Below are 12,937 nucleotides of genomic sequence, written 5' to 3'. Positions count from 1 at the left end.
CAGCTGATCCACCTCCCATCTACATGCAGACTCATCACTGTCCAAGGTCACACCAATAACAGTGGTGCCATCTGCAGACTTCAGGAGCTTCACATGGGTCACTGAGGTCCTGTCATCCGAGTATAGAGAGAAGAAGAGTTGGAGGTTCTGGTGGTTCTGGTGCTGGTTGTTCTTAAGGGTGAAAAGATAAAAGGGAAAAAGAAAGCGTGAAAGAAAAAAAGATAGAGAAGAAAGAAAGAAAGAAAAAAATGGGAAGAGAAGAAAAAGAAAGCAATCGATGACATAACCACCTTAACCAGCAGGTGGCGGTGTTGCAAACGCAAACTTCCCGAAAAAAAATCGAAGCAGAAGGAACTGACGGACCACAGGAGCTCGGCTGGAATTAGCATCACCATCATGTCTCGGTGACCGAGTCCGGGTACCAGGGACAGCATCCTGAGAGGGGCCTTTCTGTTCCGAAACGGGATCCTTAAGATGGCAGGCGAGGAGGAGAGGGGAGTGGTTCGGGTTAAAGTCAAGGTAGGCTGCGGACGGCGGTGGTTGGTGGCGGCTAGCTGCGCCGTTAACCCGGTTCTCGTTGTGTTTACGTCTTTGTCGGAGCAGCTGACCCCGCAGCAGGTCATCCTGGACACAGTAGGTTCTGCGGGGTTGAGAAGATGAGCTCAGAACCAAACACTTGTCTATGTCTGTGTTGTTTATTTCTCGCCGGCTTTGTTTACTGTCGCGGATTTGTGAGGCAGGAGTTCCACGCAGCTCCTCTTATCAGCTGCTTTTATAGATTATGTCCACGGGTCACAGCTGAGGCTTTAACTCTGCTGATCAGGGATCAATAAACAACTCTCTTAGCCGAACACTGAACCTGGGGACTGACGTCACCTCTTCGGTCAGAAGCCGCGTGCGAGCGCGAGCGCGCGCGCGCTCCGTTAACGGTGTGACGCGATTTCTCCGCCAACCTTTGGAGAAGAGGCTTGTTGTGGTGATACTGCTTTAATACCGGCTGCAGAAATCAAAGTGAAATTGTTAAAAACCCGGAGCTCGAACCCCACAAGAGGCGCTTCTGTGAAACGATGAGGATATTTTATGAGATTTGTTCAGATTCATAAATCAGATTCATAAATCATCCTCGTTCAACCCTCTTCGTTTTTCTTTATTTACAATCTGCCAAACTTTTCAAAATGGCCTTTGGCCAATAGCTTCCTAGTCTTTCTGAAGATCTGTGTTACAGATGGCCTTCGGATTTTGGATGTACTTTTTATAGACCAATAAGATTTTAGCAACTCCCATGAGATATAAACGTTACTAGGCAATAGATGGTGCAGCATACTGATTCTGCCAAAATTGGTAGTAAAAGTGGAAATAAATAGATGCTTCATAAAGTAACTAATGTGGCATAGAAGTATTTTTTTTAGCTGAAAATGCATACTTTGCTACTTAACAATAGCCACCCAACCAGCCAACACAGTGACTTTTTTTTTTTGCTATATTTAGTGATATTTCAGACGGACAAAAAAAATTGGTATTGGCCAAAATCGGAATCGGCAGGTCATGCTTTTTAAAGATCGGTAATCTGCGATTGGCCAGAAAACTGCAATCGGTGCACCCCTAGTCAGAATAATTGATAACTAAAACATTTTAGTAATGATCGACAACTAAAATAACCTAAAAAAATAAATTCTGTCTGTGCATGAAAGCATGTTTCACCTGAGAGATTGGCATAGTAATGAAGCAGAGGAACACTTGCCAGTTGAGTGATAATAAAATCATCTCCTTTTAGAGCAAATGATGCAGCGTTGTTGTTTTATACTGTATTGATTACAATTTATTGCCATGTTTTTTGCATATGTTGGACAAACAAACCTTTGTTGAATTGATACTTTAGAAACTGTGTTGGGATTTCTTCTAGAAATGCGATGGGGCACTTCCTGCGGAGTCTCGCTCCTTTGCTGTTGATCCTCAGATAACGTCACTGGAGGTCCTGCAGCATATCCTCATCAGAGCCTTCGAACTCAATGGGTAAGAAGCTTCAGGTTGAGTGGAGATCTAATCTCAAGAGTTGACTTGAAAGGGTTCTACTAAACGTTTTCTTTTTGTCATCTGATTGGGGAAAAAAAAAACAAACAAACTAGGAAGCGGAATTTCAGTGTCAGCTACTTGTCTCGAGATCGAAGCAGCGTGGAGATGTACCTGTCTCTGCTGTCTGACTGGGATCTGGACATTGCATTTATGAGTGCAGCCAAGCCGTTCCTGCAGCTCAAGATGGATGTGAAGCCTTCTGAGGACAGTAAGAACAGCAGTTCAGTTTTAAAGCAAACCATGCCATAAAGACAGTGAGCCGTACCGTAATATTTACTTGGCATAAAATAAGTGTAGTTAGTCTCATCTGTTTTTGCCTGGCTTCAGGTCCAGTAATGGAAGACTGGGACATCATAAGCCCAAAAGATGTGATTGGTTCAGAGCTGCTGCTTGGAGAAAGGACCAGGTCTTTGGCTTCTGCAGCGCTTCCCTTCACTCAGTCTCTGCTGTCCCAAGTACGTTCATCTCCTTTCAGATGCTTTTTGTATTCAGTATTTTCTAGGTTGCACTGATAAATCTGCCTGAATTTTGGGTGATTAATGATCTGATTTTCAGACCACAAAAGGTATCAAAATCAACCATGCCTATGAGTGAGGGCATGGCATAAAGCCCCCGACAGCATGGCTCCTAGGATCACTGGGATCTAATCTAATCTAAAAACACTGACTTTATTTTCAAGAAGTGATCAAGTTAGAATAGTTCTTTGCTGAATCCAAGTGTTTGTTTCCTTGGTTGTGTTCAGGTGGGACGGACCCTGTCCCGAGTCCAGCAGGCCTTCACCTGGTCTTATGGAGAGGAGATCAAGCCTTTCAAACCTCCACTTAGTGATTCAGAGTTTCACAGCTACCTTAACGGACAGGGCCAGCTGACTCGGCCTGAAGAACTCCGACTGCGGATCTACCACGGTGGCGTGGAGTCGTCGCTGCGAAAGGTTTCCACTACATTGAAGTTAATTTATTCCAGACATATAAATTATACTCAGAGTGAGATACTTTGAGCGTTAATTCTACTACTTTACATGTTTATGGCTCCCAGCTACTGACAACCAAAATAACTTTCCATGCAGAAATTTGAATGTAACATCAGAACAATATGTAGTTCAGAAATGTGGGCCAACTGAAAATGTATATAATTTACTGTACATTATATAAACTCAACACTCGGTCGGATCTCCATTCGGCTTTCATTACACTCTTTAAGCCACCAGCTTCATTAGCAATGACCATTTGTGGCTTAACTCCATTGCGGATGACATCACTGACTGTCTGCTATCAGTCGGCAGTATTCCCCCTGATTGTGTCGGCCATAATGTGGTCATGAAATACTACTTTTGAACTAATTATGCATGTTGGTCTATCGTGGAGGAATTCTGGACCGGTCTTCTTTGCAGAATTGATTTACACATTGTGGTACCGCATAGTTTAGTGGTAAAGCAAGTGCACTAAACATAGAGACTATGGCCATGATTTGACATCGGCTGTACTAATATTCAAACAAAATTGAAAACAGAACGTTTTGGCATCAAAAAATTGTTCAAAAACAGCATATGAGTTAGTCATTCTTTACAGTGCAGGTCAGATCTTAGTTGCCCATGAGTTTTTGACTAAATTGTTTGTCTTTAAAAAGGCATGCATGCATATACCAGACATACATAATTTCTGAATGTTTCACTGTGGTTATTTGTTAGGTGGTTTGGCGGTACCTCCTTAATGTGTACCCCGATGGACTGAGCGGCCAGGAGAGAATGGACTACATGAAGAAGAAGACGAGGGAATACGAGCAACTAAAGAGGGAGTGGACAGCCAGGGCCAACCACGAGGACCTGGAGTTTATCCGTGGGAATGTCCTCAAGGACGTCCTGAGGACAGACCGGGCTCATCCGTACTACGCAGGCTCAGAAGACAGTCCGCACCTGACTGCCCTAACAGACCTGCTCACCACATTTGCCATCACACATCCTCAGGTGTGGACACATGCTCAGTTCTATGAGTTTTTCCAGTTTGTGGCTGTCAGGGTGCAGCAATCTTCAGAAAATAGATGATAAAAAATTCCCCATCACTCAAAAGAGTCCACTAAAGGGAAAGAGAGGATATGGTGCTCTTTCTGTATATAACTTTAGGTGCTAAATGTGTACTGTACAAAGTGTTTGTGTCAGTTGTGGGAGTCAACTCTCCTCAATCTGAAGTGTTCAATTGTTTCCCTGCATTGCAGTTTTCTGGATGTCTATGTTTCTGTACAGCGAGCTCTGCCAGCCAGTCGCTGCTCTCAGATTTCAGGCTATAAGAGCTGAAACTGTGTGCTGACTATTCATCGCTCCTTCTTTGGTCCACTAACTTTACTCGATGCTTGAATGAATTTGTGGTCAACTGGTAACATTGTAATGTAGAGTTGTGTAGCTCCCTGCTCCAGAGGGATTTTGCAGGGGCTTGGGGAGCATTGGCTTATTTTGACAGCGGGCGGACTGAGCAAGCTTTTACTGTAATACAAATACATCAGCAATCCTTTATGTAACCTTTCGAATAAAATAACCAGGTTTATAATACAAAATAAAACAAGAAAATGCACACCAAAAAGAAAAATCAGATGGCAAACAAACGTTGCAGAGCCCTGATTCTTCTTTTATATATACATTTTTCAAAAAACATGGCTTACATGGTTTTCTGCTTCCCAGCAGAAGGACATTATTCACACGTTCCTCAACCATCAACAAGAGAAAGAAAGCCACTCTGTTCTAAACCGCCCAGCTTTTCAATCATTATCCTGTACAATTTCTAATTGAGGGGCGGATTCAACATTTACATGTCTGTATAAAAATAGACACAAAACGCTTAACTAATTAAAAAAACCAAAAAAACATTACCACTATTTACAGTTAGCTTTAACTACTTCAAAGCTAAAACAATCTAAACCCAAACAGAATCCAATCTCCCCTCCCTCTCAGTCAGTGTGAATTTTTTTTTAAAACTATTAGGTGGGCGTAACAAACATCAGCTGACATAAGATATTGGAAATTAATGTCCCTTTAAAAATGCACATATTTTGTGTTGCTTGTGTATTTATAAACGTCCTCATTTAAATAATAGCGTGACACCAGCATGTTCTCGCTAACTTTGTGATGAGTTAAACTTTGTTTCGCTCATCATAAAGAAACTATGGTAAAATTTTTATGAGGTACTAAGTTCAAATTTTGATTTAAAAAAAAAAACCCAAACTGTTTCACTTGAGTAGCCTACATTATTTTTGTACTCTTTCCACCTCTGCTGGCATGTATAAACACTGATGAACAATGTGTGTGCTGTGGTGGCGCAGGGGTTAAGCACAGCCAACATAAGAAGGCCTCAGTCCTCAATGCTGCTGTTGCAGGTTCGATTCCCCGACTTGGTGACCTTTGCTGCATGTCTTCTCTCTCTTTCATTAAGCTACTCCTGTCATAGCACTTTCAAATAAAGGCCACTAGTACCTAAAAAAACCTTTACATTTGATTCAAAGTGCAGCTTACCTTCACCCCTGAGCACACCTTGCTGTGCGCTTTGAGTGTTAGGTCTGTCCCAAAGAATGACTTGCAGTTTCACTTTTGTATTTGTTGAGTATTGCTAACTCTTTTGTTGGTTTTGCCTACAGTAGGGAAAACACACAGGACATCAGTAGATTCAATTTCAGTTCACAAATACTTTATTGATCCCAAAGGGAAATGAAATAAAACTGAAAATACATTTTAAACTGTTTAGTGTGGAACTACAGCGACGCATTCTTGGTACAAAGTAAAGTCATTTGTTTCACCACATCAAGATTGAGGAGGTGAGGAAAGGAGGTGGAACTGCCGCACAAACAATCTTCACCACGTCAAAATAAGAGCATGACTACTTGCAGAATTGAAGAAGTCGATAACCAAAACTTCTACAGATGTCAAGTTTTATTCAAATGAAGGTTTGCAAAACAGCAAAGTAAGTTGCTGCTTACTGTGTGCCAACTTTTATCTGTAAAACTTATTTTACCTGTAAAACTTATTTTACAGATAAAATAAATTTATTTTAATCTGTAAAAATAAATTTAGGGGAAACTAAGTGTGCTAGAAGTTTTCAAAGTTGGCAAAAAAAAGCGCTAAGCAAATAATTTGCCACGCTGTGAGCAGATTAGCGGGAGTGTGCTCATCACTGTTTAAAGCACATATTCTAAGCATATTATTTGTTTCTAACGTTCTGCTGATGCTGTTTTTCAGATTTCCTACTGCCAAGGCATGAGCGACATAGCCTCACCTATACTTGCAGTAATGGACAACGAAGCACACACCTTCATTTGTTTTTGTGGCATTATGAAACGCTTAGAGGGAAACTTTCGGCCAGACGGGCAGCTGATGTCCATTAAGTTCCAGCACCTGAAGCTGCTTCTGCAGTACTCTGATCCTGAGTTCTACGTCTATCTGGTGTCCCGGGGAGCCGACGACCTCTTTTTTTGTTATCGGTGGCTTCTCCTGGAGCTCAAGCGAGAGTTTGCATTTGATGACGCTTTGAGGATGCTGGAGGTAACCTGGAGCTCCCTGCCCCCAGATCCTCCAGAAACCGAGGTGGAACTTGTGGGGCCACTGCTAGAGGGAGAGGAAACAACATCGTGCAAAGACGAGGCTGTTAACGGCCTTAAAGACGAGGCGGTGCAAAAAGAGAAGCAGCGTAGACGACATATGCTGAGGCCATCCAGAGAGGAAACAGATATGAGCAGGAATCCCATCATTGAAGGGAAGGCCGATCAAACTGTAGGCTCTGGTGTAGAAATGGAGGGCGTTGAAGATGGTCATTCTGAAGAAATGTCAAAGAAGTCAAATTTGCAGGGTCATTTCTTCCAGAGACAACTCAGTTTTGGGGAGTTTAAATACTACACAGCTCGAAGTCAATGCAGCTTTGATAAGGAGGATCAGGAGCAGCCGCAGAGTTCGGTGACTTCGGAAGCAAACAACCCAAGGCGGCAGTCAACAGTTGACAGCGAGGACGACCCCGGAGAAAGAACACCTCTCATTAGAAACTCTGACTACGGTTTGTCTCCAATAACTTCACACGCTCACTTCACTGGAGGACTTCTAGTCTGGAAAACTGGCTCATCCGTCTCTCCCACACCTTCCCCTATAAACTCCAGCTGGCCAGGAGTTTCTCCGGACTTTCCTCTAGTGTCTACAGCTTCATCTGCAGCCGATTTAAGTGAGACCTCACCAAGAACTGGCTCTAAAGTATCAGCCTCTTCAGCACAAGGTATTAGCTCTCCAACCGGTACTTCTAAAACATCAGCCGCGTCTCCTCCCCCTCAGAATAGATCCGTTCTCTCCTCACCCGTTTTGTCGTTTGGCGGAGGCTCCTCGGCGAACAACCTCCCCTCGCCTGGCAACAAATCCCCCAGCACCAAAGCGAACACACCAAGCTCTTTAAAAGCTGAAAGCACCAGCATCAAGCCCTGCTCTTTGCCGCCTCCTCATGAGTTCGGCAAAGGGAACCCCTTCATGCTGTTCTTGTGCCTGTCCATCTTGTTGGAGCACCGGGACCACATCATGAAGAACAACATGGACTACAATGAGATCGCCATGCACTTTGATCGCCTGGTGCGACGCCACAACCTCAGCAGGGTGCTGCAGAGAGCCAAGGCCTTGTTTGCAGACTATTTACAGAGCGAAGTCTGGGACTCGGAAGAAGGGGACGAGGTCAGCTCAGATTCCCCGACAACAGCGGCCCCACAATCCCCCTCTTCAACCATCTCCACCAGACCCATCTACAGCCCGCTTGCCTCGCCTCCATCATCACCTAACTCGACTTACAACCTGGCCACCACCATTCCCTCCCCTTCAGCTCAAGTCTCCCTTTCCTCTGTGTCCTGATTCCCTCCTGCATCACTGGATTTTCAATGGATTTCTCAGTTGACTCTTGGTAACCTATTGGAGATCTTTTTCTAACAGTCCCTTCCCTCCTGTTGAATTGGCCTGTCACCAATCTGCCCATGCTATTGTATGCCTGATTACATGTATTCCCTATATCTGTCTGCATCATAATGTTTCATCTTTCTCTCTGATCTGTCTGAAATATGGACTCAGACAGCTTCGTTGGCGGCTGTTTCCTCACAGGCTGTTCAAGCATGAAATACTCATTCGGTTCTTCTGCATTCGGTTACTGAATGGTTGATCTGCTCTCTTCATTCAGCCTCTTCTTTGTAGCTTTGCTTACAAGTTCAGTTGCAGTCATCTCAGAAGTGTCTCACCTGGAACCCTAATCAAAGTCACCAGAGAATATCCACAATCTGGCCTCATTAAACACAAAACTTTTGTCTGTTCCTCTTAAAAAAGAAAACTTTCATGCCTTATACCCTCTGTCTTTTTTTGATACGTATCCAAGCTGCTGTACATTTGGTTTTGATAGCTCTCTGCATTGGGTCGAACTCATAGGCTGTATGCAAAAAATGGACGTAGCCACTGTGATGTCAACCATTGCTTTGTATGTATTATTTTAATTCTATTTCTACATTATGGGGGCGGCAGGATATCAGGAACACATGCAATTTGATATACAATAAATTAATGTCTATTAAGACAGACTCAATTTTCTTGAGTCTGTCTTATTTCTTGGTGATTTTCTCATTGCTCTTTATGAGCTTCAGGATCCATCAAGTGTTGACATCAGTAGCAGTAAAAATCCATCCAGCAGGTCGAATATTCAGCTAAACGCAAAATTATTCATACCGTTGGAATATCTTTTCCTATGTTTTCTTAACTTTTTAGAGATGTCTGACTCATTTCCTATCAAAACCTCTCTCGGTTGAATGGAATCATTTAAAATCTGGATCTCAGGGTTATTAGTAATTTGAGGCTTAACTGTGTTAATGGATTGCTGAATTTGCATGCATGGCACTTAAAATATTTCCTATCGAATATTGCATCCAAGCAGTGTTTTGTGATTGCAATGTGGAATACATTGATACTGCAACAGTTCAATATATTTTGCTGCTCTCATAGACATGGAAAGCTAATTGTTCTTTTATTTTGTTTAGTTTAATGTGTGCTTTAAAACTGAGCTCTTTTAATAGTTTATTGCAATAAGTGGTAGAAAAACAGTTAGTGACTATACATTGTGAAATACTTTTTCTCAATGAGACTCTGCCATCTATGGGCTCATCAGTGGTGCTGTGGTTGGTCAAATTGGATCCATGCCCCAGCCTTCCAGCTGGTTGTCCTAGAGTTGGTCAGTGTACTCCTTTAGTTAGAGGCATGCTAAAGGAGTAAACAACATAAACCAATTTAATGTTGTTTACCAGTTATTTTATGACCCAGGGTCCATATTCTCAAAGATTCCTCTCAGAGAGCTTCTATCTTAAGCTCGCAATTCCTGCCAAGGACTGCTGGCCTAAAAGAGTGGCAGTAAAATCAACTTTTTAAAGCTTTTCATCATGCAATAATGTTACTCCCTCATCAAAAACCTGCCTATAGTGCTGCTTTGGGAAATCTCTACATTCCCATGACAACCTATCATTTCCCACAAAGCTCCTCCTTGGAGCTGCAGGCTCCAGCCGAGCAAGCTGCCCTTCCTCATGCCTGACCCACTCAGCTCCTCCAGACGGGCGGCAGCAGCAGTAACTGGCAAACACTTGGTGGAACTGCAGCGTCTGCTGAGGTCATTATAAGGACCACGTCTCAGTTCAGCGCTCCTCAGAACGGTAGTGAGCGGCGTAATGGAAAGTACTGTTTGTGATGGTATGCTGAAGGTGGATAAGTAGTAGGATAGAGCAGGAGCTTCTTAAAGAGACAGAAGCCAAATTTTAAGGCATCAAATTTCTTTCAAGTCATGTTACCTTCATAACAACTGAAGGTAACGTAGGTATTCGACTGCTATAAAATGCCACTATGTGCCTGGAAATGCATAATACCGTCCCTTTAAGAGTGATTCATTCAACTGCTGAGGTAGGGGTTGACATTCTTCTCTTGGTGATGAGGTGTGGTTGACCCCGTTGCTATGGGTGACGCTGTCCTCTAGGGACTTTGATAGATTATTTGGCCTCTACTGGTATTTAATGGAGGTTGGTAAATAATTTCATGGCGTATTACTGCCACCAACTAGTAACAAGTCTGGACCAAATGCCCCCTAATTTTGATTGTACAGAAGAAATGTTCTAAGAAAAATCTTGAAATTTGAGAAATTCTAAGAATTTTCCTGCAATGACATCTCCAGAAGTCTCTTTTAGTCTCAGGATTTATTGAGAATATGGATCCAAGCTTTGTTGCACTCCTTCTTTGGGTTGTATTTATACTTGGCTTGTCTTTGGTGCCAACCTTTTAATGCTCGTCAGTGTCTTTATAACTTGCGTGGGCCCTGAGGGATCCTTCCAGGCTGCTCCCGACAGATGTCAGAGCCACACCAACATGGAAATCCTGATTGGGCTGAGACTGCGTCCATCTTTGGCATACAGTGTATGGTCCAGAGTAGTCATGTTGTACCTTGCAGTGTTTCTAGATTTCTATTTAAACCTATACTTATGCTATATACTGACGAGACAAAAGCATCAGTGTGTTATTTTTGAAGCCTTTTATCTTGCTCTGCACAGCTTGATATTTTCGCTTTGTCGCCTTTAGAGGTCAGTTGTTCTTAAAAGGACCTGGTGCTTCTGAAGATATGGGAGAACCTGTGAAAGATCAAATCAAACGTTTAGCATGTTTGAACCTGAGAGATGTCGGGTTGTTTAAATGACGGAGTTAACCTCATGCTGTATGACGCAGAACTAAGAGCTGGGCAGACCATGCAAGACATTGTTTGTATTGACACGCATTAATGAATATACAATTAATGATACATTTCCACTAATGATGCAAAGCCTTTTATTGTTAAGGGGATCCCAGATTGAATGATGGATGTTACTGCTGTGTTTTTTAGCCGACAGTAAAACGACCACGACAGCAGAACAATCTGGAGCACAAGTGCCTCAAAATTCGCAACTTTGACTTATTCCTTCTGTGCTCTCTGTAGTTTACAACACTTTGGGTGAAACTAAGTAACAAAGTGAAATATAGTTAAGCACACGGTGATTTTTGGAATCTGTTTAAAGTTTTATTGGTAATTTGACGCTATATTGAAGGGATAACTTCAGATTTTCAGTAGAACCACTTGGTGTTCTAATAATTTTAAATGTCCGTTTCTAACCTTTAGATGGGTTGTTTTAAGAACAAACTTGAACAAACGTCTGGAACCGTGGTATTGTCTTGTTTGACTGTGATCCAACTTTGCACCAGCCTTTTCAGGATTTTATTTCTTACTTTTTGCATGATTTAGTTAATGAGAGCATGTCTTGATTTCAGTCTATGTTTACCAAGTGTTTTACGTTGCCTGAATTATTTCTTTAAAGGTTTCTCTAAGATAAATCGTTGAATAAAGATTCCACCCTTTTGAGCTAAAGAGGACTTTCTACATCCCAACCTTTGTCTTGGCCGGGAAAACGAGTCTCCCAAAAGAGATCTTGAATTTCTTCCAAATGTAACAGATGAGCTTGTTTCGTGTTGGTTTTTGAAACAAGATGTTCCAAAAAGAGTTATTCTAAACGATCATCGCCTCATTTATTCCTGATCCATTAAATCAAATAGAATCAGAGGTGAATCGACTAAAGCAAACAATGTTGACTAAGGATAAAGGCAGAGAAAATTCCCCCTAAACTAATAATAATGGGTCAGCTTTTGCAGAATTATTTTATTTTTATAGGATTAAACCAGAAACTACATCATGTTGTGATTCCAATGTTTGATCTGAACTGTTTTCTTTTTCTCATGATTGTAACGAGCACAGACGGCACATGTCTTCTTGTTCTGTTAGATGATCTTTTGTTATTTTTCCTCTTTTAATGATGTATTCATGGTGACATGCCTTAAATGAGTTTGATAGATCACATTGCAGCAAGGACTGGCAGTCTAAGCGGTGCAGGTTCACCTGCTGGAGCTTTTTCTTCGATTTAACTCCTGAACCTCTCGGTCGCCATTAAAATGAACCACCAGGCAAAAAAACCCAAAACTAAACAAAACAATAAATATTTGTTGTGGCACGTCTAATTTTCGGTTTTGGAATGTTTTTCTTAAGACTGGCGACAGTGATGGTGAAACAGAACAGCAGGAATTGTTGATGTATGATTTCTCTACCAAACAGAGAGTCAGGAATGCAGCCAACAATTCAGCATTAACAGCTTTACTGTTTTGCGTGACACTCGGAGCTCGTCTGCAGCTTCTCTTTGTGGTGCAGAAGGATTTACGGAGCTCAAGAACAAAATCTCACATTTCTCCAGATTTCCCCATTTGACTGTTTCTTTTCGTAACGTGGAGAGCGGCCTCTGTCTGCAGAGACGTGCAGTGAGCAGATGGACTTCGTTGAGCTGGTGGTGAGATGCTGTTGGTTCGAACTCAACTGATGTCACTTCACACCAGTTCATCTTTTAAACGCATATTAATGTTGTTTATTGTATATTGGACACAAATAAACAATCATGCATCTCACTAGTCGGTTTTGTCGTGTAGTCATTTTCTGAATATCTAAAATTCACAAAAACGTTTGACAAAATCCAAATTTAGTTAAAGGTTATACATTACAGTTTTGCCAACCCAGCAGATTTCCCTTTCGCTTTCTCTAAAGCAAAACATGAGAAATAATCTAAAAAATGTTACAAAAAAATAAGTATCATTATAAAAGAGGTTAAGCGACAATGGACTGATTCTTCAAAACAAGAGAATCTGTGTTATAGATTCTGTGTTAACTTAAAGCCAGAAACAACACATTGTTAAAAAGTGAAAATACAAAAAGGTTTTGGAACTGTACAGTAATCTTTGTGGTAGAAGAATAACAAAATGTGTAAGACTTGAAGGAGA

The 12,937-nt window shown here is 41.8% G+C and overlaps 1 protein-coding gene across 1 annotated transcript; it reads left to right on the top strand.

The window, feature by feature from the left end:
• Window positions 1–186: 186 nt before the first annotated feature.
• tbc1d25 (TBC1 domain family member 25) lies at window positions 187–12,568 on the top strand. The gene is made up of 7 exons (XM_005805772.2): window positions 187–519; window positions 1,904–2,013; window positions 2,127–2,281; window positions 2,401–2,528; window positions 2,816–3,004; window positions 3,761–4,036; window positions 6,293–12,568. The coding sequence occupies exons 1-7, from the start codon at window positions 475–477 to the stop codon at window positions 7,928–7,930; spliced, it is 2,541 nt and encodes an 846-aa protein (XP_005805829.1). The 5' UTR covers window positions 187–474; the 3' UTR covers window positions 7,931–12,568.
• The last annotated feature ends 369 nt before the right edge of the window (window positions 12,569–12,937 follow it).

The sequence above is a fragment of the Xiphophorus maculatus genome, chromosome 1, assembly GCF_002775205.1.
Source record: "Xiphophorus maculatus strain JP 163 A chromosome 1, X_maculatus-5.0-male, whole genome shotgun sequence".
Lineage (NCBI taxonomy): Eukaryota > Metazoa > Chordata > Actinopteri > Cyprinodontiformes > Poeciliidae > Xiphophorus > Xiphophorus maculatus.
Note: the sequence above shows the minus strand (reverse complement) of the source record. Positions and strands in the feature narration are given on the sequence as shown.

Bases quoted from the DNA above. Each gene is read 5' to 3' on its own strand.
- tbc1d25 (XM_005805772.2), top strand. From the start codon at position 475: ATGGCAGGCGAGGAGGAGAGGGGAGTGGTTCGGGTTAAAGTCAAG. The intron at 2,014-2,126 runs GTAAGAAGCTTC...CAAACAAACTAG, and splicing joins AGAGCCTTCGAACTCAATGG to GAAGCGGAATTTCAGTGTCA. The intron at 2,529-2,815 runs GTACGTTCATCT...GGTTGTGTTCAG, and splicing joins CTCAGTCTCTGCTGTCCCAA to GTGGGACGGACCCTGTCCCG.